We start from the raw sequence: 25,789 nt of genomic DNA on the forward strand, positions 1-25,789 counted from the left end.
GTGTACGAAGCTGAGGCCTGAGAAAGGTAGGGTAAGCTATACAAATGTAAGTATAGGCAAACAACGAAGAAGACAACTAACAAGTTGTGTGTCTTCTCAATTTAGATTTTGTTTGTTTGGATCAAGTTTTGGATCTATTGCCATCTCTACTCTATTCCAGTAATTTCTATCCGCATCATTACTTTTTATGTCGACCTTAATTAATCACCAAATCTAAGATGTGGCTAATAACCTCCACAGGCCCCAAACTCAAACCTCCCACCACAAGCTCCTACAAGGAGAAACCAACCAGGGGAAGCAATATTGGATTTTCCATCCAGAAAATCGTTCCGCGCGAACCATAAAAAGGATCATTGCGGCCAAACTTTTTAAAATTTCATGGTTCTGGATGTCTATACTACCTCCGTTTCTGGAAAAAAGATACTATCACTTTTCCAGATACGGTCGGTCATATGCTGCACGAGTGCATAATGAAACTGTATATTAGCCTTGTAGCCTTGATATATTGGCCTTACGCCATGTAATCTGCAATTACACATGAAGTTGTTTCTTTCTTGCTTTCTGCAATTACACATGAATTTGTTTCCCCTGAAACTTGGCTCCTTTAGACATGCCCACAAATAAAATTGCAACTTGGGCTACTCTGAAGAAAGACAGTGGTTGGTGCACAAATGGTCTTGTACATGATTCACCGGGGAAAATAAAGTACAAACTCGTTCTTAACAACAAGAATTTATCCAACAAGTTTGGCTTTAGGTCAGTATATAGAACCAATTAACCAAAGAGAAATAGATACAAGTATGAAGCAGCTATATCTGTAGATGAAATATTCAAAAAGACACCCAACTGAGCTGTCATTGCTGCTTACCAGTAGTCAATGGCGACTGCCTGACGACTCTGGATTGGGTATAATTCAGCTGCCAATTCCCATCTGATTTCTTTTTCCGCCGAGCATGTTGAGCTGAACGTGAATGATAAGATAAGATTGCGAGGTCGTTAAGGTCTTGCAGTGGAGTGAGACACTTGACAACTTCATCCATTGAAGGGCGGACTTTCGAGTCTCTGCTGAGGCAATAGTAAGCTATCTGAGCTACCTTAGCTACACCTTTAATGGAGTAATCGAGTTCTAATCGAGGATCAACTAACTGGTAATGTTTACGTTTGTCAGCTAAATATGGCTTTGCCCAAGCAACTAAGTTTTGCTCTCCACTAGGTCGGTTCTTGTCCATTGATCTTCGACCAGTTAACATCTCGAGTAACACAACACCAAATCCATAGACATCACTCTTCGATGTCAGATGGCCTGACAATAAGAAAGAAGAGATAAGGAAAATAAATACAGTGCTGCACAGATTGCTATGAATGACAAATACTCTATAAATTGCTTACATCTAGGCGAATTAGGATTGCGGAATTTATACCTGTCATTACATACTCTGGTGCAGCATAACCATAAGTGCCAACGACCCTAGTAGAAACATGTGTTTTGTCACCTTGGGGACCGGCCTTTGCCAAACCAAAATCTGAAAGCTTCGCGTTATAATCCTGTAAAAGATTTCTCTAAATCATTAATGGAGAGAACATACAATTTCATAAGGGTGTAGTACTTTTGAGATGTTCAGAACCTTACCGAATCAAGTAAAATGTTTGATGTTTTGAAATCTCTATAAATGACAGGCTCAGAACCTGCATGTAGAAACGCTAATCCTTTAGCTGCACCAAGTGCAACCTTAATTCTGCTTGACCATGGAAGTGGTAGAGATCCTTCAAAAACATTGAAATGAGGAAAGAAACCAATCAATGCCGGAACCAAACTGAAATTCTTTTACGCAAAATTGTTCGTACTCGAAATAAAAAAAATAGAAGCGTAAGGAGAGAAAGCTTTCACTCACTTCTGAATAGATGGTTTTCAAGACTTCCCCGAGTCATGAATTCATACACAAGTAGCCGCTGATCATCTTCAATGCAGTATCCAATAAGCTTGACGAGGTTAGGATGATGAAGCTGTCCAAGAAAGTCAACCTCGGCCTACATGAAAAAAAACACTTAATCCACTAAAACACACTTGAAAAGCTCTAAAGGTAAGATCAATCTACTGACCGAAATAGATACAGAAACTAACCACCCATTCTCTATGGCCTTGAAGAGCATCTTGCTTAAGGCTTTTGACAGCAACCGTGAGACCTGTGCCAGGTTTTGCTGGGGCAGTTCCATTCTCCTCAATCCATCCCTTGAAAACATACCCAAATCCACCTTCCCCTAGTATACTATCAGGTCTAAAATTTCCAGTCGCCGATTTGAGCTCCTGAAAACTAAATTGTAGCAATTGACGGATATCTTTCTTTAGCAGATCTGGATTTTCAGTGGAAAGCATCGTGTCATGTGACGCTAACAGCTCCCGGTTGCTTGCATTTAGATATCGTGTCTCCGTAGCTGCATTGCAAGAAACAACACTATCATATCTCTTTTGCACGACACTACTCATTCAAGAACTAAAACATCAGAACTCGAATAAACCAAAACAAACATCTTGGCAGCATGAAACTAAAGCATCAAATATGACTGCAGAAGTCAAATTTACAAAATCTATGTTGCTAAAACCCACATGCAAAATTAGCAAGATCATAACTTTTTGCAGCACAACAACCAAATTTCAAGACCAGAAGAGCATAAGAATTGCAGCTCTATGGAAACCCATTTCAACAAACTTATTATCAATTTGGAGACAATTATTTAAGAATCTGATGATTTACAAAGCAGAATCACTTCAACAGATGAAGTGGGAACTTGCAAAGTCAGATCAACAGAGAAAAATTCTAAAAATTATTAAGAAGATGAAAATATTTAAGAGAGGAAACCGATTTCTGAAACTGATTACAAGAGATAGATCATAAAACGGAGGAACCAATTGCTTTATAGACTTCATGAAAAACTGATCAAAAGTTAGAATCAAGCAAAACCCATATCATAAATTTCAAAGGACAAGACTATTTTAGCAAAGATTATGAAATTACCTGTATCATAAACAAGACTAGTTCTAGGGAGTGCATTAATGGAATCTCTTGAAACAGAGGATTTGCAATTTCCTGTTATCCCTTTAGCAAGTGCTGACCAACACCCACAATTCTTCTCCATGTTATTTGCTTTCATTATACCTAACAACGATTCCTTAACTCCAAAAAAACAAAAAAAAACTACATCACTTGATCAAAACTACATCATCACTTGATCAAAAAAAGTATATTTTTTTCTCTATGGATGAAGACAGAAACAGAGGATTTAGTGGGATGAGATAAAAACAGAGGATTTAGAAGAAAAACAGAGAATTGGATGTTGTTGTTGTTGGAGGTGTGAGAGGTCTGCAAAACACAATCATAACCAGCATCAAACACAATATATACAAAAAGAACTTTTTTCCCACCATCTTCATTTTCTTCTTGTCTTTTAATACAGAGAAATTCTTCTCTCTTGGTATTATTTTAATTGTTTTATATATGGACCCACTTTTGAGCCGACCCATCCCACCAACAGGTCCATCCCATGCACCATTTTATCTGGCCTCCCGAGCAGGTCCAGTCCAAAGACCGCCGATTTTATTTCCGTTAACAAATCCGGTCAATATCTCAATTGTGTCCTACGGTTAGCTTTGAAAATTCTTAGAGTAGAAAATAAAAAATGGACTTTTTTTAGAGAGGGTTGATAGGGATATATCATCTTTTTATATTCCCAACTCCAATAATGCATTTATACAAAAAATACTCAAAGAAATACAAGTCATGTTGTTATCATGGTTTGAGGAGTCATTGATAGAAATTAGTATCTACCTATAGAGATTTCCACTATTCCTTCTTCCCATAAACAATAATACCATTACAAGTTGTCAAGTACATGAACGGTTTCATGGAGCCATAGGAGGTGCCAAGAAACTGTTGCAGGCCAGCGATAAACATCCTCAGCGGAACCAACCCCGCATAGCATTGTGGATCCTCGTTCGCAATTCTGGTTCGCATACTCTTGTTGCGGTACAATAATACTGGCTACTGAGAATTTCGGATAATATACTAAATTTTTTATATGCGGTTGACCACGGTCTTAATATGAATGTGCAGACCGGCAAGAGAGAATAAACATGCCCACCAATTATATTCTAATATAGTAATTTGATTCTTGATGCTATTAACTTAACTAAAATGGCCCAATGCAGTGTACTTAAAGCTATCATGCATATTTCTAATTTTTCAGCTTTTTTGTTTTCATTTTTTTATGATAATGAAAAGAAAATATTCCGAATCAAAGTTTACTCTAGTAAATATGATTCGGAAAAGATCACCTGTTTAGCAGTTTTTTACGAGACAAAAATATGTGAATTTTTTACTCTAGGAAACAGTTTATAGAGTTGGAAATGCGCATCATAAAGATACCGACAATATATTTTTTTGGCCAGGGATCTCTGCTTGCTTTAAGATAGCATAAAAGCAAAAAGGATTCCAAGTAAATTTTCAAGATTAGACACTAATCACCAATTATTACTGCAAGAAAAAGGCATGCCTGCTTCTAGTCTTGATTATAAGAAAGATATTATGGTTGCATGGTTTGATTCACCAACAGACCAATTTAACTAACTAATTGTAAATCAACTAACTTCAATTAAATAACAAAAATGAATTCATAAACGGATTTGGATAGGTATGGATTATTATGGTTGACAAAACGCATCATACTGGTCCATTGATGATTATGATTAATTCATCTATAGTCAAATTGATGTGATCACTGTTTTGAAATAAATCTCCATTTGCCCAACTTGAAAGTCCATAAAATTTGCCCAAGAAAATGCATAGCGTAGCTGGTAAATTGGATAGATATATTGTTTAAAGGATAAACGATTGGCTGATACGTGGTTCGTAAAAAACATAGGTGGTAAACTACCGCCAGATATCTGATTCAAGTCGAGTCAAGACCCGAATCAGGTCCAGACATTGAATCAGCGGAAAATAAATACACTCATACATGCCATCCCATATGTAATGGGGACATTTTTGTTCCACTCTAAGTAATCAAAGGTTATGATGTCTATTTCAATTTACTTTTTCTCTTTTTTGGTCATATATGATGATACTGTAGCAAAAGGAATTATTCTAATCAAGATTAATTTAACTTAGAAAGGGTTTTAAGTATTAACTGTTTAGTAGTTTTACAAGACAAATATGTGTGCATCAGAAAGATTCCAACAGTGTTTTCTATTTGCTTAGGATCTGCTTTAAACAAAAGACAATTTTGATTCCAAATAAATTGTCAAAAGTTAGGGGAAAAGACTAATCAACAATTATTAACGTAAGCAAAATAGAGAAGAATTAATTAGATAGGAGGATTTTACACTCATACGGAGAGATTATAGATCTTTTTCACACGATATCAAGTTGGATGTGAGAGTCATTAGTAAACTCGATTTCAAGCCAACATGAAAAAATTTCGGCTCTTGATGGGTTGATCGTTTTGTTAAAATTTAACAAGCAAATTACAAGTTTAAATTTTAGGTGGACGAGCCTGACCGTTTTCACTTATAACATAAAACATTGGTTTAGAGCTAATTATGTTAAGGCCTGCTAGTATTGGCTATAAGAAAGAGCATTATATGGTCGCATTTGGTATGGTTAATTCACCAGCAGACCAAGCTAATTTATTGTGAATTAACCAAACTTTCTTTATGTGGAAATAAAGAGATCAGAAAAATGGATCCATAATTGGATATTTAAGACTCAAGGACTTGGTTATGAGTATCTACGGTTGAGAAAGCCTGATTAATCACATTCATGTGGTCACTGTTTTGGAAAAATCTCCACTTGCCCAACCTGGACAAATTGACGTACTAGAAATGACTGACTTGTGAGATTTGGCTCTAGTTTAGTGTGGAACACGGAACACATGATTTTCAGAGAATCAAACTCGTAGGTCAAAAGAATTTGATCACATAGTACTTGGAATAATAAGCTTAGCTATAAAATGAGTTGGTTTGTATCAGAAGTTATTACGATCATACAGTAATAATGGAGAAAGGAGAAAAAACAAAAATTGTGCCTGAGCCTGTTTTCAAACAATAATGGTAGAGTGCCTGAGCCTGTTTTCAAACAGAAATAATGGCCTCCGGTGGAAACAAAAATCAACAAGGAAGGTGAAGGTTGAAGAGGGAGAGGGATCTACACCACAGGTTAACAAGAAGTAACAACGACATACCTATTTGATTGAGTAATTCTACGAAAAAAGATTTTTTTCAGAAGTGAAGAAACGTATACCTGGTCGCAGCCAAAGATGATTATTGGCACTAACGTCTACCACTACTTGTTCGTGTTTCTTCCCGAATCGAAGCTAAGCTAAAGCTATTAGTCTACCTCTTTCTCTGTATTTTTTGTTTTTTCTTCTAGGTTTTTTCGGTGAACAAACCGAAGCCCTATCAAGAATACAAAGCACAGTTTGGACAACTGAGCCTAGATAAAGAGTGGCTGAGATTTGTCTAGGATGAAGATAAATCTACGATTGTGATCTGTTCAACTTAACATTATAAGTATTTTATTTATTAGTGTATCATTAATTGCTTATAATAAATGATTAATTAATGTTTTATTATAAATATCCCTTTAATTAATCTCATAAATACATATTTTTATTAATAATTAAGTTTTACTAAAAGTCATAGAATTACTAATGGTGGTAGTGGAAGAAGTAACGGGTGACACAAAAGGTGGCGGGTGTTTGTGGGTGGTGCACCCTCAATAAAATAACTTATTATGGAGTCGTACTGTTACTACACGGGTTATATTCTATCTAGCTGATTTTTTTTTCCGTTTCTTTGATTTGTATTATAAAACAAAGTTGGCAAAAGTTAGTCAACAGAAAGAGCGATCTTGATTTTCCATCCCAATTGATAAATTCATGGTTGTGGTCGATTCTATGAATACATGCTTTAATTTAGAAATAATGCATTGCGTGTTCTATTTTTCCCAAAAGTCAGGAGCAAAGCAGAGAGTTTGATCGACCAAAAATAATAAACCAATATTCCCGTAAAACTAAACAATTGATTCTCTCACTCACATAAAGTGGATTAAAAAAATTAATTCCTCATTTTTATGCAAACCTAAATCAGAAATAAATTTGGGAAGGAAATGTGGACTATAGAGACAAAAGAACTTAAATCCAAGAACATACTTCCGCTCAATTTTCTTTCCTTGATGATTTGGTATCATCCTCGAAATATTTGATATTTCTCTTAATTTATCAATTGATTTTGGTATTGTCCTCAAGATTTGTTTAGAGAGAAGATAAATCAATGGTTCTTTATAAGTGACTGTATGATTTAAAGTTAAAAATTAATCTAACGGTCTTAATTTGTTATCGTGTACATCATCATTGTCTCATTAATTTTTCATAATAAATATTTTATTAATCCCCCATAATAAATGTCTTATTAATGATCATAATGAATATATACTTCCACTTGTTAAGATATGGTCAAATATGATATATCTTGATATTATTGTGTTTGTTATTTGGTTGTAACTGCATATATATTCTTTCTGTATATATCCTAGATATTGTTAGGTGTATCTTTTATTTTCCTTATCTAGTTGTTAGGTGTATCTTTTATTTGCCTTATGTAGTTGTGTAAACATGTATAAATCAAGCTTTTTCCTATCAATGAAGATACGGAGAATTATTCTCACAACTACATTAGAATCTCTATGATCATGTTCATCATGGCATCAGAGCTAGGAAAGATCTGAGAACCAGTTTCCGATGCAATACAATCCAGAGAAAATACAACCCAGAGAAAACATAGTAATCATGTCAAGAGAAGATTCTCAACCTATCACTGTCCGTTTTGATGGAACCAATTACAATCACTGGTCATTCCTCATGAGGAGTTTTCTTAAAGGAAAGAGTATGTGGAAGTATATCGATGGTATAGAAAAGAAACCTACAACAAGCAGTTCTGTTGAAAAAGGGAAAGAAAATGAAACACAGAAAAAGGATCCAAAAGAAGAATTGGAGATTAACAATCACATGATTCTCACTTGGATTGGAAACACAGTCATTCCTTCCATAAGCATGCAACTCACAAGTTTTGAGGTAACCAAAGATGCATGGGATTTTCTTTCGAAAAGGTACACCCAAATCAACTTTGCTCAGAGGTATAAACTAGAACAAGATATTAGATCTATGAAACAATCGCATGATCAGTCTATTTCTGTTTTTCATTCTGAGATGTCTTTAATCTGGAATCAATTAGCACTCATGGAACCAATATGGACCGTAGATTTGGAATTGTGGCAGAAGTATAGAGAGGAAACATGTTTATTTCAGTTTCTAATGGCTTTGCGTGATTAGTTTGAGTCTGTTAGGGCATCAGTCCTTCATCGTTCACCTCTTCCCACGGTGGAAGTTGCTTTGTCTGAACTTATTATAGAAGAAACAAGGAAAAGAATCACACCGGAGATATCAGGAGTATTTGTTGTGCCCTCACGATCCATCCCTAAAAATTTTCCAAGAAACTCAAATGCTCAAGTGCAACGTGATATGTCTCAAGTACAGTGTCATAACTGCAAGACCTTTGGACACTTGGCAAGGAACTGCAATCTCCCATCGGCCAATACATCACCTGCTGCCACAATACCTGACACACCCACAACACAATGTGGGTATTGTAAGGAATTTGGTCACTCATCTAGATTCTGCACCTCACCAACCTCAAGAAACATGAGAAGGATCAATGCTAATGGAGGAAACAAATTCAATACACCTACCAGATTTACGGCAGCTCCAGTTTCATCTGTAACAGATCCATATGCAACATCGACAACCTCATCTGCATTAGTTGTACCTGGTGGTGGTTCAGCACCAAACCTTGCTGATATTCAAGAGATGATTAAACAAGCACTCTCAATTGGTAACAACCCTACAGCTGCATCTGCCTTCTCTATCTCCTCAGGTATTTATTCAACAGAATGGTTTCTCGACTCAGGAGCATCAAACCATATGACTTTTAATCAAAAGTTTTTTGAAAGTCTTCATCCTGTCATCACCCCTAAGATTCATACTGCTGATGGATCAACAGTAACTGCAAGTCATATAGGCTTGGTCAACAATTCAAATAACTTCTATGTACCAGATGCGCTTCTTGTTCCAAATATTACAATGAATCTTATTTCAGTTGGTCAACTGTGTGATCAAGGTTATAACACATATTGTTTTCCTTTTGGTTGTGCTATACAGGATCTCAAAACCGGGAAGCTAGTTGGGATAGGCCGTAGAGTTGGTCGGTTGTATGTCCTTCAATTTCTTGTTTTCTCAGCGGAATCTAAAAGTCATGTCGTAGCTGCTACTCCCACTGCACCCGTGTCAATATCTCCCTTCATGTCTTGGCATTATAGGTTAGGTCATGCTTCCTTTTCTCGTCTTTCATATATGATCAATAAGGGTTTACTAGGAGATACTCGGTTAGATAAAGAACCAAATTGCATCTCTTGTAAACTGGCAAAACAACCAGCTCTTTCTTTTAATCTTAGCACTTCTGTCTCAATTGAACCTTTTGCTCTTATACATTCTGATGTCTGGGGTAAATCTCCAATTATGTCAAAGGGAGGTGCTTTGTATTATGTCAGTTTTATTGATGATTATTCGCGTTATACATGGGTATATCTTTTCAGCTCTAGAGCAGATTTTCTTAAGTTATATGTTGATTTCTCAACCATGATAAAAACTCAGTTTGGTAAAGTGATCAAAGTTTTTCGTGCTGATCAAGGAGGGGAATATATTTCCAATCCATTCAAAGAATTTCTTAAAACCCAAGGCACCATTCTTCAACTATCATGTACTGAAACTCCAGAACAAAATGGAGTTGCAGAACGTAAACACCGTCATATTATAGAGACAGCTAGAACTCAGTTAATTTCTGGCTCAGTTCCTTCAAATTTCTGGGGAGAATCAGTCCTTACTGCATTCTACACCATCAATAGAGTCCCAACAAATGTCATAGGAGGAATGTCACCTTATGAGCGTCTCTATGGTAAGAAACCAAACTATTCTGAGCTTCGAGTCTTTGGTTCAACTTGTTTTGTACTCTTTCCAGAACGTGAACGTCATAAACTTAGTCAAAAGAATGTCTTGTGTGTCTTCCTTGGTTATGGTATTGAACAAAAAGGGTATCGTTGTTATGATCCAGTTAATAGAAAGATTCGTGTCTCTCGTCATGTCACATTCTGGGAGAAAGTTCCATTCTGGTCACTTCCAAGCAGCAAATCATCATCTTTTGAGTGTTTCACTTATTCTGATCCATTTCCTAGTGAATCCAATCCTAGAATTTTTCCTATATCTACTCCTGAAAGTCCATCTCCTCTAGTTGTTGATCCACCAAATACGGATGACCAAGACCACTCTACGACTCAACCTAACAGTGCAACTCAGGAACGAGATCCTGATTCTGGAGAAAATTCTTTGCCACCTCGCAATCGAAGACCACCAGCTAAGTATGCATACTATCACTGTTCCTTGTCTTCTATTTTGTCATTTTATGAACCAAAAACATAAAGAGAAGCCGCATCCATTCCATAATGGCAAGATTCAATGGATGATGAATTGGAAGCACATGCAGAGGCAGGCACATGGGAACCTGGAAAATCATTTGTTGGAAGCAGATGGGTCTATAAAGTTAAGACCAAGTCAGATGGTGAGTTTGAACGATGTAAATCACGAGTTGTTGCAAAAGGTTATACACAAGAGTATGGTGTTGACTATGAAGAAACATTTGCACCAGTGGCCAGAATGGTTACAGTTTGTACATTACTTGTTGTTGCTGCAGCACGACAATGAGGTCTTCATCAAATGGATGTGAAAAACGCGTTTCTTCATGGTGAGTTACAAGAAGAGGTTTACATGAAACCTCCTCCTGGTTTGCCTCATGAACCTAATCAAGTATGTAAGCTTCGACGGGCATTATATGGACTCAAACAAGCACCTCGTGCTTGGTTTGAGAAGTTTAGCAATGCAATTCTCCAATATGGCTTTACACAAAGCTTCTGTGATTCAGCTATGTTTGTCAGATCGTCAGAAAAAAGAATTGTCATTCTTCTCTTGTATGTTGACGACATGGTTATTACTGGCAGTGATCTACAAGGTATTACTGAACTCAAATCATATCTCAGTGATTGTTTTAAGATGAAAGACCTTGGATCTTTAAGTTACTTTCTTGTCATTGAAGTTGGCATGTCACCCACTGGTTATTGCATATCACAAGTCAAATATGCATCTGAGATTCTACAACGTGCAGGGCTATCTGACAATAAGGTAACTGGCACACCTCTTGTGTTGAATGTAAAATACAATCCTACAGATGGGACTCTATTGTCTAATCCAACATTGTATCGTCAACTAGTAGGGAGTCTAAATTACTTGATGACAGACGCATTTATGTGTCTATTTTGTTCTCAATATTCTGTATTGTTAGACTCGATTAAGTACTTATTGTGTTATTTTGTGTTTTTGTAGATGTTTTTAGAGAAATAAGCCCTTGCGGCGAAATGGGCTCAAAAAGTGGTGTTTTACACCCCGGAGAAAATTACTAAAGACACCCCAGAAATGCACCGGAAACGCCCCAGAAATGTGCTTGAGGAACCCAGAAAAATTACTATTTCCACCCCAATTGATGTTCGCACCCAGCTCTGGTTAAGGGGCACCCTTCTTCTCAAATTCAAAAATAAATTTTGGCGGGAAATTTTCTTTATACACTGATATATTTTCCAATCGATTTTTGAAGGTGTTATAAGGAGATTAAATCGCTGAAACTTAATGGGTATATGTGATATGGATATAAGAAGATATTGTGGTGGTTGGGATCGATCAAATTTTTCCAGATAATCGATTCTCGATTAAAGAAGGAAAGAAGAGATATCGGTTAAACTTGGAAAGAAAATTACGTAAAGATGCTGCATGGGTTGTGGAAGTTAAGTGCAGATATTCTCCTAGGTTGCATATCAACAGATTTTGGAAATTATCAAGACAATTAACGCATGCAGAGAAAGAAAATAAGAAATTATTCCCAAGAATAATTTTCCTTTACTGTGAAAATTTTGAGGAATTAATGGCGAGATTTGATGCGCCTGGAATGTATAAATAGGAGATACATGAGTCCTAGAAGGGGTGTCGAGAGTTGGGAGAAGATAGGAGAGCACAGGAAGCAGAAATCACGAGTTGAGTTTCTGCTGCTGTTGCCACTGATGAAGGCCAAGAACACGAAGAACGGACTTGCATAGACAGTCTTTCTCCAACAGTGTTTACGACGCAGAGCAGTGGGTCGTAGTGTGGGTCGTAGTTTGGCTATTGCAACATCATAACATTTGTATCGTTCTTCTTGTAACAGTTGAACAATGCCTTTGCAACAGTTGTTTCTGTTGCAATTTTTCTGTTGCAATTTTTCTGTTCAATTGTTTTACTCCCTTTAATCAACTTTTGAGCTTTATACATGTATTTTGAGATTATGATTAATATGAGGAGCTAAACCCCAACACTGGGGCGACGGAGGAAGCCTTAATTCATCCATGTGGTAATTTTATTTAATTCTTTATTTACTTTTTGCACCAATTTTAATTGAATTAAGATTTTAATTAATTATTTGTGATTTCATTTGATGGTTTATGCTTAGTCCTAGGGATTTTTGATATGCCATGCTTAAGAAATACAAGTAATATTTTATAAAATCTACTTTGGCAAAGAATAGAGTTAATATTCATTTTGTTTTGAATTATAATTGCCTAGAATTAATTTCTGAACCATTTAAGAAATGAATTTGGCCGAATCCTAAGCCCCAGTTTCTCGCACCAGTGTTAATATTTTTTGTATATATTTTTATTTTTAAATCTTTACAAGTCCGAGCAACGATCTTTTACTACCACTTTCAAAACTATAACAAAATGGCGCCGCCGACGCGGATTTGTGCTTAGGTAGAATTTTTTAGGTTTTTATTATTTTATTTTTTTACTATTATTTGTTCCTTTTTACGTTTCTTTTTGTGTCTTTGATTTACAGGTTCGAAGTGGAATACTAAGGACTTGGGAACAAAAAGCTTAAAGCTAAAAGCTAAAAGAGAAGAAAAAAAAGACATAATTTTTTTTTTAGGATTTGTAAATAGGCTTTATTTTTCATAATTTTTGTAATTTTTGGACTTTTTATTTGGACTTTATTCTGGACCATCGGACTTTATTCTTTTTTTAACCCTACGGAAGGGTATTATTAAAAAAAATAAAAAATTATATAAACTGTGTGCAGTTAAGGACGACGATTACTATATCGTCTCGGCCCCTCGGGTTCGTACACGGAATAGGAGTCGTGGCCCGAGTCGACGACAATGGTTCATCCCCCGTCTGGTACGGGAGGTAATTCCAATCGAAACACTCGTGAATCCCCTGCAAGCGAGTTACTGTATGCCTTAAGGTGATAATTGTTTGAGGACGAACCTGACTGTCTTTATTTTCCTAGTAAAGGGCAAGGCATGGCCTAAACAAGATAAGGGTTCGGATTTCATCACCGTTCCCTTCTTGCCCGTTTTAGGAAAACAAAACCTAACGCGAACCCAAGCTTTAAAATCTGATTAGAAAGAGACCTATAGGGTATCGAGCTTGTTAGGAAAATTTTTCGAAGGATATTGGTTACCTTTTAAGCAACTTCAAAGTTCATGATGACTTCTGGGAGTTGAAACAAGGCGCCTTGAAACGCCGGTGAGGCCTTGGGTATCAAAGCTCCATTGAGCTTCCCTCGCCTCAGTTTCATCTCACATTAGCTCGGATTGATCCAGAGGGGTTGCTCAAACTGTAACGAATTCCCCTTCGAGAGATAGAAGCTGGTCTAGAAACAATCTAAGTGGAGCCATCATGCTTTTTGTTTGCTAGAAATCTTTAGGTTTGCTTTTGTGGAGTCGAGTCGGCCTTGTTTGTGATTGTATAGAATCCCTCTGTAGTTTATATTTCTTCGGTGATGAATCCTTTTGAGGAGACGCCACCTGCGATGACGTTGCGAGAATATATGTCTAGAAATTCTCGTTATCAAGAGACGTCTTCGGAAATGACTCTTGGTGAATATATGCGTGGGCAGCGATATATGGATACTCCAACTTTTATTGAGGAATCACCTCTAACGATCTATGAGAAATATTATAAACATAGACCATGTAGTTGGGAACAAAGCTTGAGAATTCGTGAATATCAAAAATTATATTGTGATGATGATGAGGAGGAGGATGGTGATGATGATTATAATGATATTTCTAGTTCAAATCCAAATAATTTTAATAATTATTTACCTATTCAAAAGGACGAGGATTTGACTAGAAATACCCCCGTTTTAGACGATGATTACGAAACCGATGATGGTTTAGAGGAACCAGTTTATCTTGAGAGTATTGTTTTCGAGTCAAACGATTTAGAAACAATAGTCTTAGAAGAACTCGTAGAGATTAGCGGGGATGAACCTGACTTAGAAAAATCAATCGCCCACTTTCAGGAATCTGATAACCTAGAAATTAGGGAGATTATGACCAGTCTACCTAGAGACGCCGAAAACTCTAAGTTTGGGGGTTATTATCATTCTCCATGTTCTTTAACTCTTAAAATATCCCTCACTTGGGACTTGACATCAATGCCTCACCCATCTTACGAGACTATCTTCGTACTCGTTTTCCCGAACTTAATAATATTCAACACGAGTCTCAACTGTTAGAAACGCATCCTCTGGTTGATGAGGTTATCTCAGGCAATAATCCCAAGATTGACTTTGTTTTCCCACCAAAAACGTTTCTACCAATTGTGGGAACTTTTGATTTTAAGATGTGTCGGTTATTAAGTTTTGAGACTAAACCTAATCACTTTAGGATATTAGGGTCGACACATTTTCTTAAGGAAGACCACCTCTTTCATTGTGGTCAGCTGTGTGAGTCAAATCTGATTGACTTCGAGGATCCCCAGTTATTCAGGTTGTTGTTATGTGCTTATGAGTTCTTAGTTGAGTTTTTCCAGACTCTAATACCTGAACCGGATCTTAGATTTGAGGAAATCGAACCGATGAAAACCTTTTATTTAGACCCTTTTATAGAGCCTGAACCTGAACCACAACTAGATGTAGTTGTCTTAAGCAAGGGTATGTTCGGTATCTTCTTGGTCTGTTGCAGTTTCCTCTTCTTGTGGGTAACACTTTTTGATCCAGATGACCCACAGTTATTCCGGCTACTACTATATGATTCTACGTGGTGACTAATCCTTGCTTAGTCTGGCTGAAGACTTTAAACTTAGCACTTCTTGGGAGGTAACCCAATATTCATGCGACATGGTAATATCTTTCCTTATCTCTTTTGCTTCATTGGTAACAGTTTCTCATTGTTCATGCTTTTAATGTTATCTTTAGAACATCGAGGACAATGTTAGATTTAAGTTTGGGGGTATGGGAGAAACATTTTAGTCGCATTTTTGAAACTTCTAGCGTCACATAGTACCCGGTTAGCTAAGTTTACATACTGTTTCTCACCGAAAATATAGAAATTGGAATGCTAGAGATAACAACCTATTGAGACATTAGAGAAAAAGACATTGAGATCCTTGAAATTCAGGAGAGAATTTGTTCCTTTTATAGGGTAACCGTGATGGACCTAACCATCCATGATGGAAAGGCAAGTAGGTCAGAAGGAAATGCCAGAAAGACAGAGCAACCTCACAATGTAGTCTTAGTTACTGGATTACGACTCTCTCTCAGTAGAAACTTATCATCATCAACAAGCGGAGTGACATCAAAATTTATGAAAAAGTTGAAGACGTTTAAGGTTTAGAAGCAACAATAGAAAAGAATAATTCAAAAATCAAAGTTGAAGACTTAGTTACAAGAAGTTACAAGAGCAAATGATATAAGTTGTTGAAGTTCATGATACCAAGACATCACAAGTTGTGAAGATCCAAGTTCTAAAGTCCTTCTCTCATGGCCATGTAAATTTTTGTCTTGTAAAAAAAAAAAAATGAAAAAAAAAATGAAAAAAAAAAAAAAAAACATCATTACGTTCTTTTTGTTCAATAAGGCCATAGGGAAGAAGAAATTTATAAGTCAAGCAAGAAATCGAAGAGAAGAGTTAATTGTCAAGGTTCTATGAGGTTCGAGAGTTTATCATCAACAGTTGAAGACCGAAGAAGACGTTATTTCTACTGAGCACTGTGAGAGAGTCGAAGAAAGATGCATTTTGGTTGCTTTGTTAGTCTGCTTTCAATCTGGCACAAGATCTTTCTAGCACTGGTTTAACTCATCACACGTAATTAGTCCAGCTGTGTAGCAGATGTCCCTCTCATTTATCTCTCTCCTAATCTTATCCAGCTGTAAAGCAGCGGACGCATCTTACAATGTTTATCTAGCTGTGTAGCGGATATCTCTTTATTAGCAGTCGTGCGGATGTGTCTCCCCTTTTCTTCAGTCAGCTTTAGAGCTGACACCTTTAATTTCTCTGGCATTCTAGTTACTTGGAGATAGGTTGAGAATATGTATGTCCTCATAGCTCTTTGGATACTTGTGACCAATTAGAAGTCATGGTTTTTGTGGGTACACCTCTGTTAAACCCACCCGAGATTAACTCGGTTTTATTTTTTAGTTTTGCTCGAGGACTAGCAAATAATAAGTTTGGGGGTATTTGATAGACGCATTTATGTGTCTATTTTGTTCTCAATATTCGGTATTGTTAGACTCGATTAAGTACTTATTGTGTTATTTTGTGTTTTTGTAGATGTTTTTAGAGAAATAAGCCCTTGCGGCGAAATGGGCTCAAAAAGTGGTGTTTTACACCCCGGAGAAAATTACTAAAGGCACCCCAGAAATGCACCGGAAACGCCCCAGAAATGTGCTTAGGGAACCCAGAAAAATTACTATTTCCACCCCAATTGATATTCGCACCCCAGCTCTGGTTAAGGGGCACCCTTCTTCTCAAATTCAAAAATAAATTTTGGCGGGAAATTTTCTTTATACACTGATAGATATTCCAATCGATTTTGAAGGTGTTATAAGGAGATTAAATCGCTGAAACTTAATGGGTATATGTGATATGGATATAAGAAGATATTGTGGTGGTTGGGATCGATCAAATTTTACCAGATAATCGATTCTCGATTAAAGCAGGAAAGAAGAGATATCGGTTAAACTTGGAAAGAAAATTACGTAAAGATGCTGCATGGGTTGTGGAAGTTAAGTGCAGATATTCTCCTAGGTTGCATATCAACAGATTTTGGAAATTATCAAGACAATTAACGCATGCAGAGAAAGAAAATAAGAAATTATTCCCAAGAATAATTTTTCTTTACTGTGAAAATTTTGAGGAATTAATGGAGAGATTTGATGCGCCTGGAATGTATAAATAGGAGATACATGAGTCCTAGAAGGGTTGTCGAGAGTTTGGGGTCAAGAGGAGGTCCAGAGAAGCAGAAATCAAGAGTTGATGAAACTCTGTTGCTGCTGCTGCTGCTGATGAAGAACACCAAGAACACGAAGAACGGACTCGCAAGGACAGTCGTTTATGAACAGTGTCTAAGACGCACAGCCGCGGGTCGCAGCGAAGTCTAAACAGCAGCATCACTTGTCTTTTATCGTTCATTCTGTGACGCTTTTTGTGCGTCGCAGATTACAGTTTTACACCATTTTCTCTTCTTCTCATCATTTGTAAACCATTTTTGAGCCATAATAAATTATTTTGAGAGCATTTTTACTATGATGAGTTAAACCCCAACACTGGGACGACGGAGGAGGCCGAGCTTCATACATGGGTAATTTTATTAATTCTTTTTAAGACTTTTGCATTAAAAATTAATTGAAATATGATTTGATTAAATTGGGTGTTATTTGATTAGATGGGTCATGCTTAGCTTAGGTGATTTGATGTTCCATGCTTAACATTTACAATCAATGTTTTGAGAATCTACTTTGGCAAAATAAGAGTCCATATATGTTTTGAACGATTATTGTTGAGAATAAATCATTGAGCCCTATGTTATGAAGATTGGCCGAATCATTAGTCCCAATACCTCTCTACCAATTTGTCAATATTTTTGTATATAATTTTTATAAATCTAAAAATCCTCCACCTTCACAAGTCCGAGAGTTTGAACCTCATTATTACAACCACGAAAAAATCTTTAATCACTTGACCATTAAGAGACCATACATAAGTCATGCAGTTCACATAGTCAGTCAGTTTATGTCTGCTCCAAGATCTACTCATTATGCAGATGTTCTCAGAATTCTAAGATATATCAAGGGGTTTCTTCATCAAGGTCTGTGTTTCTCATCAAAGTCTGATCTCACTCTTCAAGCTTACTCAGATTCCGATTGGGTTGGGGATATTACAGATAGAAAATCTATTACAGGCTATTGTGTGTTCTTGGGAGACTCGTTGATTTCATGGAGAAGTAAGAAACAAAGTGTGGTTTCTCGTTCAAGTGCTGAAGCAGAGTATAGAGCACTTTCTCACACCACATCTGAACTCATTTGGTTACGGTGGCTACTTCGTGATATGGGAGTTCTAATTTCTGCTCCTACACCACTGTATTGTGATAACAAGGCTGCTATTCAAATTACACACAATGATGTCTTTCATGAGCGTACAAAACATATAGAGATATATTGTCATTTTACTCGTCATCATTTCAAGAAAGGTACAATCACTCTTCCACATGTTAAATCAGAATTTCAAATGGCTGATCTTTTCACCAAGACTCACTCTGCAGTTCGTCTTCGATTCTTAATTTCCAGACTCAAGATGTGTACTCCACCACCTTGCGTCTGAGGGGGGGGGGGGGGGGGTGTTAAGATATGGTTAAGATATGATATATCTTGACATTATTTTGTTTGTTATTTGGTTGTAACTGCATATATATTCTTTCTGTATATATCCTAGATATTGTTAGGTGTATCTTTTATTTGCCTTATCTAGTTGTGTAAACATGTATAAATCAGGCTTTTGCCTATCAATGAAGATACAGAGAATTATTCTCACAACTACATTAGAATCTCTATGCTCATGTTCATCACCACTAAACAACTTTGTTAATAATTACATCAATAAATATTAGGGATGGTCAATGTGGTATTTGTGAGTGGTGGTGCATGGAATCCGTGGGGGTAATGATGCCGGTGGAAAAGGTGGTGGTAATGGGTAGTTCTGGTGGTGGTACTGCAGTTGGTCAATGCAGTAGTATGCAATGTTTATTCAGTGTCGATATGGCATAAACAACAACATATTATGGAAGCTGTGTTTGAATTTTTGTTGTTAAAATAAACTCGATTATTATAAAAATAAAAAATAATAATAAAAAGTATGGAAATAATTATAACTTTATAGAATAAAAAATGAATGACACCAATCAAAATTGATATAGATTTTCTTGCTTATTTTCGAAACCGTGCCGTTGCGGGTCAATTTCTATATATAGGGCAGTATTTCGCATAATCTTATAAAATAAATATAAATACATGGCAATATAGCTTTTGCGTTACTTTGTTTGATATGGGGATTACGGATAGTCGAACCTTGGACGTGCCATAAACGGAGACTTGTGAGACCGGACTCTATTTTAGTCCCCCATCTGTCAGTTCATTAAGCAAAGGCGTGTTGACATACTGTGAGGTGCACCTTATACTCGTCCCTTCGGGGACATCTGATAAAATTGGAACGACACAAGATTAGCATGGCCTTTGCGTAGAAATGACATTTTTTCTCTGGAAAAAGAAGGTAATATAGTGGATGCCCCCGAAAACACCTGAACCACAAACGGGAGGGAGAATAAGAAAAAGTGTACCCCATGCAGTGTGGGAAAAAAAGACCATGTTCTGTAATATTGATTGATACCCATAGTAATTGAAACGCCAACGGAAAATGGGTCATTTGTCCAAATATTTTTAAAACATGATTCAAATGGACGAGTAAAAATCATTATGGGTAAAATGGAAACCAAAAAAATAGCAAGGATGAAACTGAATTCATCCTGACTTAAACTTAAAAAATAGTAAGGTTGAAATCGGATGCATCCTGATGTAAATTAAAAATAAAAAAAAGTATTTAAAAATGGGTAGGATGAAACTGTTTACATCCTGGTTATTTTTATATTTTTGTCCATTTAAACAGTATCAAAATCTAAATGTCCTTTTCATCCAGGAAGTGTTGATTTTAGTCTTTTTAACCAATTTTGTGAAACGCCAAACCTGTGGTCTTTTTATTGGTTAAGAGATTATCTCGCTCAAATTTTGACACATTGAACTTTTTTCTATTTTTGTGATAAAGGAACCATTGAACCCTAAAAGCATTTTTGTTTCTTGGGAAAAGGCTCAAAGAAGACCACAGTTTTCTCCTTCAAGTAAAAGTGTGGGTACGTAACACTCAGTTTCTCTGTATACAGCGTGCTAGCTTCTAACTTTACCCATTCATCTTTCTCTCTCTCTATATAGCGGATCTAATAGTCTCTGTTGCATCTCAAACTGGGGTTTCTCTATTCAAGCTTTCTTTCCTCTAGTTCTTTTAGCTTTGAAAACTATCTTCAAAGAGTGAGATCAAGATTTCGTCCATGATCATGGAGACTTTCATGCTACTGAAATGGCTTGTTAACTCAATAGGCACAATGAATTTTGGGTACAATAACTCATCGTCGTCGTCGAAGGATGATAAGGCTCAGGAGATAAGTTTCTATCCAATGCATGATGATGAAGAGAAGAAATTCAACAAGGTCACAGGTGCATCATCAGGTTTTCAAATGCCACTTCACTATCCTCGCTACAAGAAGTCAGATTATGAGAAGATGGAGGAATGGAAGGTTGATATGCTTCTCAGAGAATATGGTCTCGACAGTTTTAAAGGTACCCTTGATAAGAAAAGGGAATTTTCTATGGGGACTTTCTTGTGGCCTGTGTTAAATAGTACCACATCGTTTAGGGAAACTTAGGATCCATGTTTAATAAGCCATGCGCAATTCTAACCTTGCAAGCCGGTTTTCGAGGTTAGTTAGGCCCATGGATTTCTAACATGGTATCAGAGCCAGACCCCTCTCAACCTATCCATGTTCATCCGTGTGTCCGTGGTTTCCGTATCATCCATCAGTGTAGCCCAGTCAGCGGCTGTCATACCCATCAGTTCAGTATAGCCCTAGTCTTTGAAGGGGGTGTTAAATAATACCAAATCGCCTAGGACAATTTAGGATCCATGCTTAATAAGCCATGAGCCACCCTAACCTTGCAAGCCGGTTTTCGAGATTAGTTAGGACCATGGATTTCTAACAGCCTGATCAGTTCTAATTATATATGCACCACCAACTTAAATTGTATATTTGAGGAATTAAAAAAATAAGGAAAATGAATTCATAATTGGAAAATCACTCTAGGCATGATGCCACATTAATTATTAGATCTCTAAGCATGCACAAAATCTTGAAGGAAGAAAAAAGCAAAGAAAACATATACTTGGAAGGACATAAAGCTTAATAATCTAAATAGTAGTAAACTGACCAGCCTACTGAAGAGAAGTCGATAGTAGGACGTACCAAACTAGTTTAGTAGAAAACTTCATAGTTTATCGAATTTCTTCCTATAAACAGCCATCCTGGAACTGCGTCATCTACATTACAAGTTAAAAACCGCTGAAAATCATAAAAACATTCAAACTTAAACGAAGTTCCTTCTCCTCGAGGATGAAGGTTTTCAGAGAAAGGATGTTTTCCACTTTAGCGTGTAGATGATAATCCATGTATGGGCATGGACAGATTCCTTCCATCTTATGCTTAAAAATATCCCGAATTCTCTTCTTCACCCGAGGAGAGGGAGCCTCTACCACCATGAAATCAACATTATTCGTATGGAATTGGTAGTATGCGAGGCATTCACCGTCGAACCAATATAACACCAACTGATCAGAGAAACTCAATATACGTGAAGGAGGGGTAATAAATCTATTAGTCTTTTCAAGGCAACTACATCTAAAAGGATCTGGTAGATCACTATACTTCGTGTCCCTAAAAGTTACTTCGAGAAACTCCTCCTCGATCCATACTTGCTCGACCTTGTCCTTGAGTATGTACATTTGAACATCAAAATGACAACGACAATAAGCGCGGTTGAGATGACGAACATGATGACCTGGTATGACTGACATTCTCTTCTCAGAAATTGCAACACAAGGATATCCTTTAAACTCCAGAAGATGGTGATCAACATAAGCTGCGAAATTTGTTAAAATTCTCTTGCTCACTGCCATCTTATTACATTCAGTTGGGAGTCGAACGAACTGAAACTTCTCGTTGTGGATATCAAATGAGAGCAACATTTTCTCCTTGTTATTATCATTGATTGTTATATCCTCTCCTCCATCTTGTACGTAATTATTTATCCTCCAATAAAGATCACCACCGCAAAGAGTGGCTGATCTAGAATACTCTCTCCAAGCTCTTGTCACAATTCTTCGTCTAGTCGTCGGAAATGAAGAAGAAGCTGGTGGTGAGATCTCAGAAGTCTTAGTAACTGTCTTTCTCCACTTAGTTTCTCCGGATGTATAAACCATGCGAACAAACTCCTCCTCTGCTTCTACTGTTGTTGTTGTATAGACTACTACAACCTTGTATTGCAGTGACGATGAATCAAAACCAAAACCATGACATAAATATTTTCCAATGCTGTTACCTCCACCACCATTCGCAATAGGGTTCGAATAAAAGAGGGACAGTGTTTCATTCCGTGCCGGGTTAATCACAGTTATCCTAGCTCTTTCTTCGTTGTCCTTGCTCATTGCTCTAACACAAATCAAACCATCGCAATACCCTACTAGTTCATTTGGGATTTCGAAATCTGCTGATGCTAGTAATTCATAATCAGTTTTATGATTTCGCTTCCGTCGTAAATTGAATATGTAACAATTTTCCTCGTTCAGCTGGGATACATTAAGGATACTGAAGATGCAACTATTTGTTTTAGAATGAGCACAGTTTTGACGAGATAAACGAGTGTTCTGATGAGATAAGTTTTGTGCAAACGCTGCTGAATCGGGCGAGTGGCCGAGCTGGTAATCTCGTCAAAATATTGTCGATGACTAATTCATGTGGAAGAGCTTTACCTGAATCATCATCGACAATTCTCTTCTTCTTCTTCTTCCTCCTCTTCTTGTCACCAACACAGACGGATGCCCATTTCCTCGTCATTTGAGTTTCAGTCAAGCCAGATTGAATCGAAATGGGAAAAAGCGGAGAGAGATCAAGAAAAACCTTAACCCTAATTCTCAAATGAAGTATACCGAGCAACCTTTGACGAACTGGAAATTGCTGACTTGTGAGATTTGGGCTCTAGTTCAGGCCCACAGCTGTCAGTTGCCTGACACTTTCATGGCACATACAACCCAAAAAAAATTAACATCAGACTCAATACAAGTGAACTAATTAACCCATACCGAAGAAGAAACTCGAACAACAAAGTATCAAAAAAATCACATAAATAGGATTTTCATAGTAAAAAGAAGAACAAGAAAATCACTTGAGCTTTAAAGGCAAAAAGATACTGAGGCTAAAATTGATACCTGTAAGAAGTCACAAACAACAAAACAAAGTCATGGCCCTTCTGCATAAAGATGAACTTCTCATCAAGCAATTGATAGATAGACATTAAGTATTTATGAATCCTAACCAGCACTTACATGGTTCTTCAGTGAGTTGATTAGTACCAAAAAAGAAAATGGATCAGATATACACGAAGTAATTCATCTCATAGTGTACCAAATATTAACAACACAAATGATGTATGTACAAAATAAAAAATAAAAAATTGTCTAATACAAACACTAAAATTGAATATTCAAATACAGAAGCCAGGTTTAATACAGGTGCAGTAGTTGCACTGTTTCCTGTGTACTTAGAGAAGAAGTTTCTTCATCTTACTGTTATGTTTATACCCCTTGGACTTGGGATACTTAGTCTTAGATCCCAAGTTTGGCGTGTGATTTTCCAGGATTAGACGACGCTCGTCTATGAATTTTCTCTAACCGTCTTTTATCAGCTGTTGACGGCTTAGATTTATTCGAGCCCAGAAAGTGACCAACTACACCTCCAAACAACTTTCTTACATGTCCATGTTGTTTGGGCTCCTTCTTATCCTGTGTTCTTCTGTTGTTCTTTCTCACCGCATGGTCATTGCTTTTGCGATCAACTTTACCATTACTTACAGGATTTACAATGGAGCGATGATGAGCATAGACACCAGTATTATGACGGCCGGGATGAAGGTGATGTTGGAGAAAATGAGTTATTTAATAAATGGATTTTTGGTCTTGGTGTGGTTTGATTTCATGACCTAAGAGTCTAAGGATACTCACTCATTTTTGAGTGAATGAAATAGAACCTTTAGTCCCACATTGTGGAAAACTAAAGAGGTGCTCCACTATATAACCATGTGCTCATGTATATATTATAAAACAATGTGGGTGGAGCGGGTGGGGTGAAAAATATATGTTTCAACCCATGCGCGTACACTATGCACAAAGTTCCTCTTCTACTCGTATTTATTTTTGGTGAATTTTTCTTTAGGAAATTAATTCCAGAGTTTTACTTGTTTTTGAAGAAAACCAAAACCTAACTTGATTTTTCAAGTATCTCATCCTATAAATATGACTCGAAATTCTGTTTTCAAAACACACAAGCAGCGACTATCTCTAGGTCTACTTTTCTTCTTCTTCTTATTTTTTGTGCGGCGTTTTACTCCCATCCCTGTTGCTGAGTTCAAGAGTGGGTAACTTGCGTTGTGAAAAATATATGTTTCAACCCATGCGCGTACACTATGCACAAAGTTCCTCTTCTACTCGTATTTATTTTTGGTGAATTTTTCTTTAGGAAATTAATTCCAGAGTTTTACTTGTTTTTGAAGAAAACCAAAACCTAACTTGATTTTTCAAGTATCTCATCCTATAAATATGACTCGAAATTCTGTTTTCAAAACACACAAGCAGCGACTATCTCTAGGTCTACTTTTCTTCTTCTTCTTATTTTTTGTGCGGCGTTTTACTCCCATCCCTGTTGCTGAGTTCAAGAGTGGGTAACTTGCGTTGTGAAAAATATATGTTTCAACCCATGCGCGTACACTATGCACAAAGTTCCTCTTCTACTCTTATTTATTTTTGGCGAATTTTTCTTTAGGAAATTAATTCCAGAGTTTTACTTGTTTTTGAAGAAAACCAAAACCTAACTTGATTTTCAAGTATCTCATCCTATAAATATGACTCGAAATTCTGTTTTCAAAACACACAAGCAGCGACTATCTCTAGGTCTACTTTTCTTCTTCTTCTTATTTTTTGTGCGGCGTTTTACTCCCATCCCTGTTGCTGAGTTCAAGAGTGGGTAACTTGCGTTGTGAAAAATATATGTTTCAACCCATGCGCGTACACTATGCACAAAGTTCCTCTTCTACTCGTATTTATTTTTGGCGAATTTTTCTTTAGGAAATTAATTCCAGAGTTTTACTTGTTTTTGAAGAAAACCAAAACCTAACTTGATTTTCAAGTATCTCATCCTATAAATATGACTCGAAATTCTGTTTTCAAAACACACAAGCAGCGACTATCTCTAGGTCTACTTTTCTTCTTCTTCTTATTTTTTGTGCGGCGTTTTACTCCCATCCCTGTTGCTGAGTTCAAGAGTGGGTAACTTGCGTTTTGAAAAATATATGTTTCAACCCATGCGCGTACACTATGCACAAAGTTCCTCTTCTACTC

At 36.8% G+C, this 25,789-nt stretch overlaps 2 protein-coding genes and 1 non-coding gene across 3 annotated transcripts; 2 read left to right on the forward strand and 1 right to left on the reverse strand.

Annotated features, from left to right (window-relative positions):
- Positions 1-531: 531 nt before the first annotated feature.
- LOC113355846 (receptor-like serine/threonine-protein kinase At3g01300) lies at positions 532-3,443 on the reverse strand. The gene is made up of 6 exons (XM_026598807.1): positions 3,015-3,443; positions 2,123-2,433; positions 1,893-2,028; positions 1,631-1,764; positions 1,422-1,545; positions 532-1,303 (listed from the first exon to the last, which is right to left on the reverse strand). Exons 1-6 carry the CDS (start codon positions 3,148-3,150, stop codon positions 855-857), a joined length of 1,290 nt encoding a protein of 429 aa, XP_026454592.1. The 5' UTR covers positions 3,151-3,443; the 3' UTR covers positions 532-854.
- Positions 3,444-19,699: 16,256 nt separating this feature from the next.
- On the forward strand, positions 19,700-19,797 carry LOC113362332. Its single transcript, XR_003365702.1, has one exon. It is a non-coding gene; the product is annotated as a U6 spliceosomal RNA (small nuclear RNA).
- Positions 19,798-20,624: 827 nt separating this feature from the next.
- On the forward strand, positions 20,625-20,993 carry LOC113359289. Its single transcript, XM_026602953.1, has one exon. The coding sequence runs from the start codon at positions 20,625-20,627 to the stop codon at positions 20,991-20,993; it is 369 nt and encodes a 122-aa protein (XP_026458738.1).
- The last annotated feature ends 4,796 nt before the right edge of the window (positions 20,994-25,789 follow it).

The sequence above is a fragment of the Papaver somniferum genome, chromosome 3, assembly GCF_003573695.1.
Source record: "Papaver somniferum cultivar HN1 chromosome 3, ASM357369v1, whole genome shotgun sequence".
Taxonomy (NCBI): Eukaryota; Viridiplantae; Streptophyta; class Magnoliopsida; order Ranunculales; family Papaveraceae; genus Papaver; species Papaver somniferum.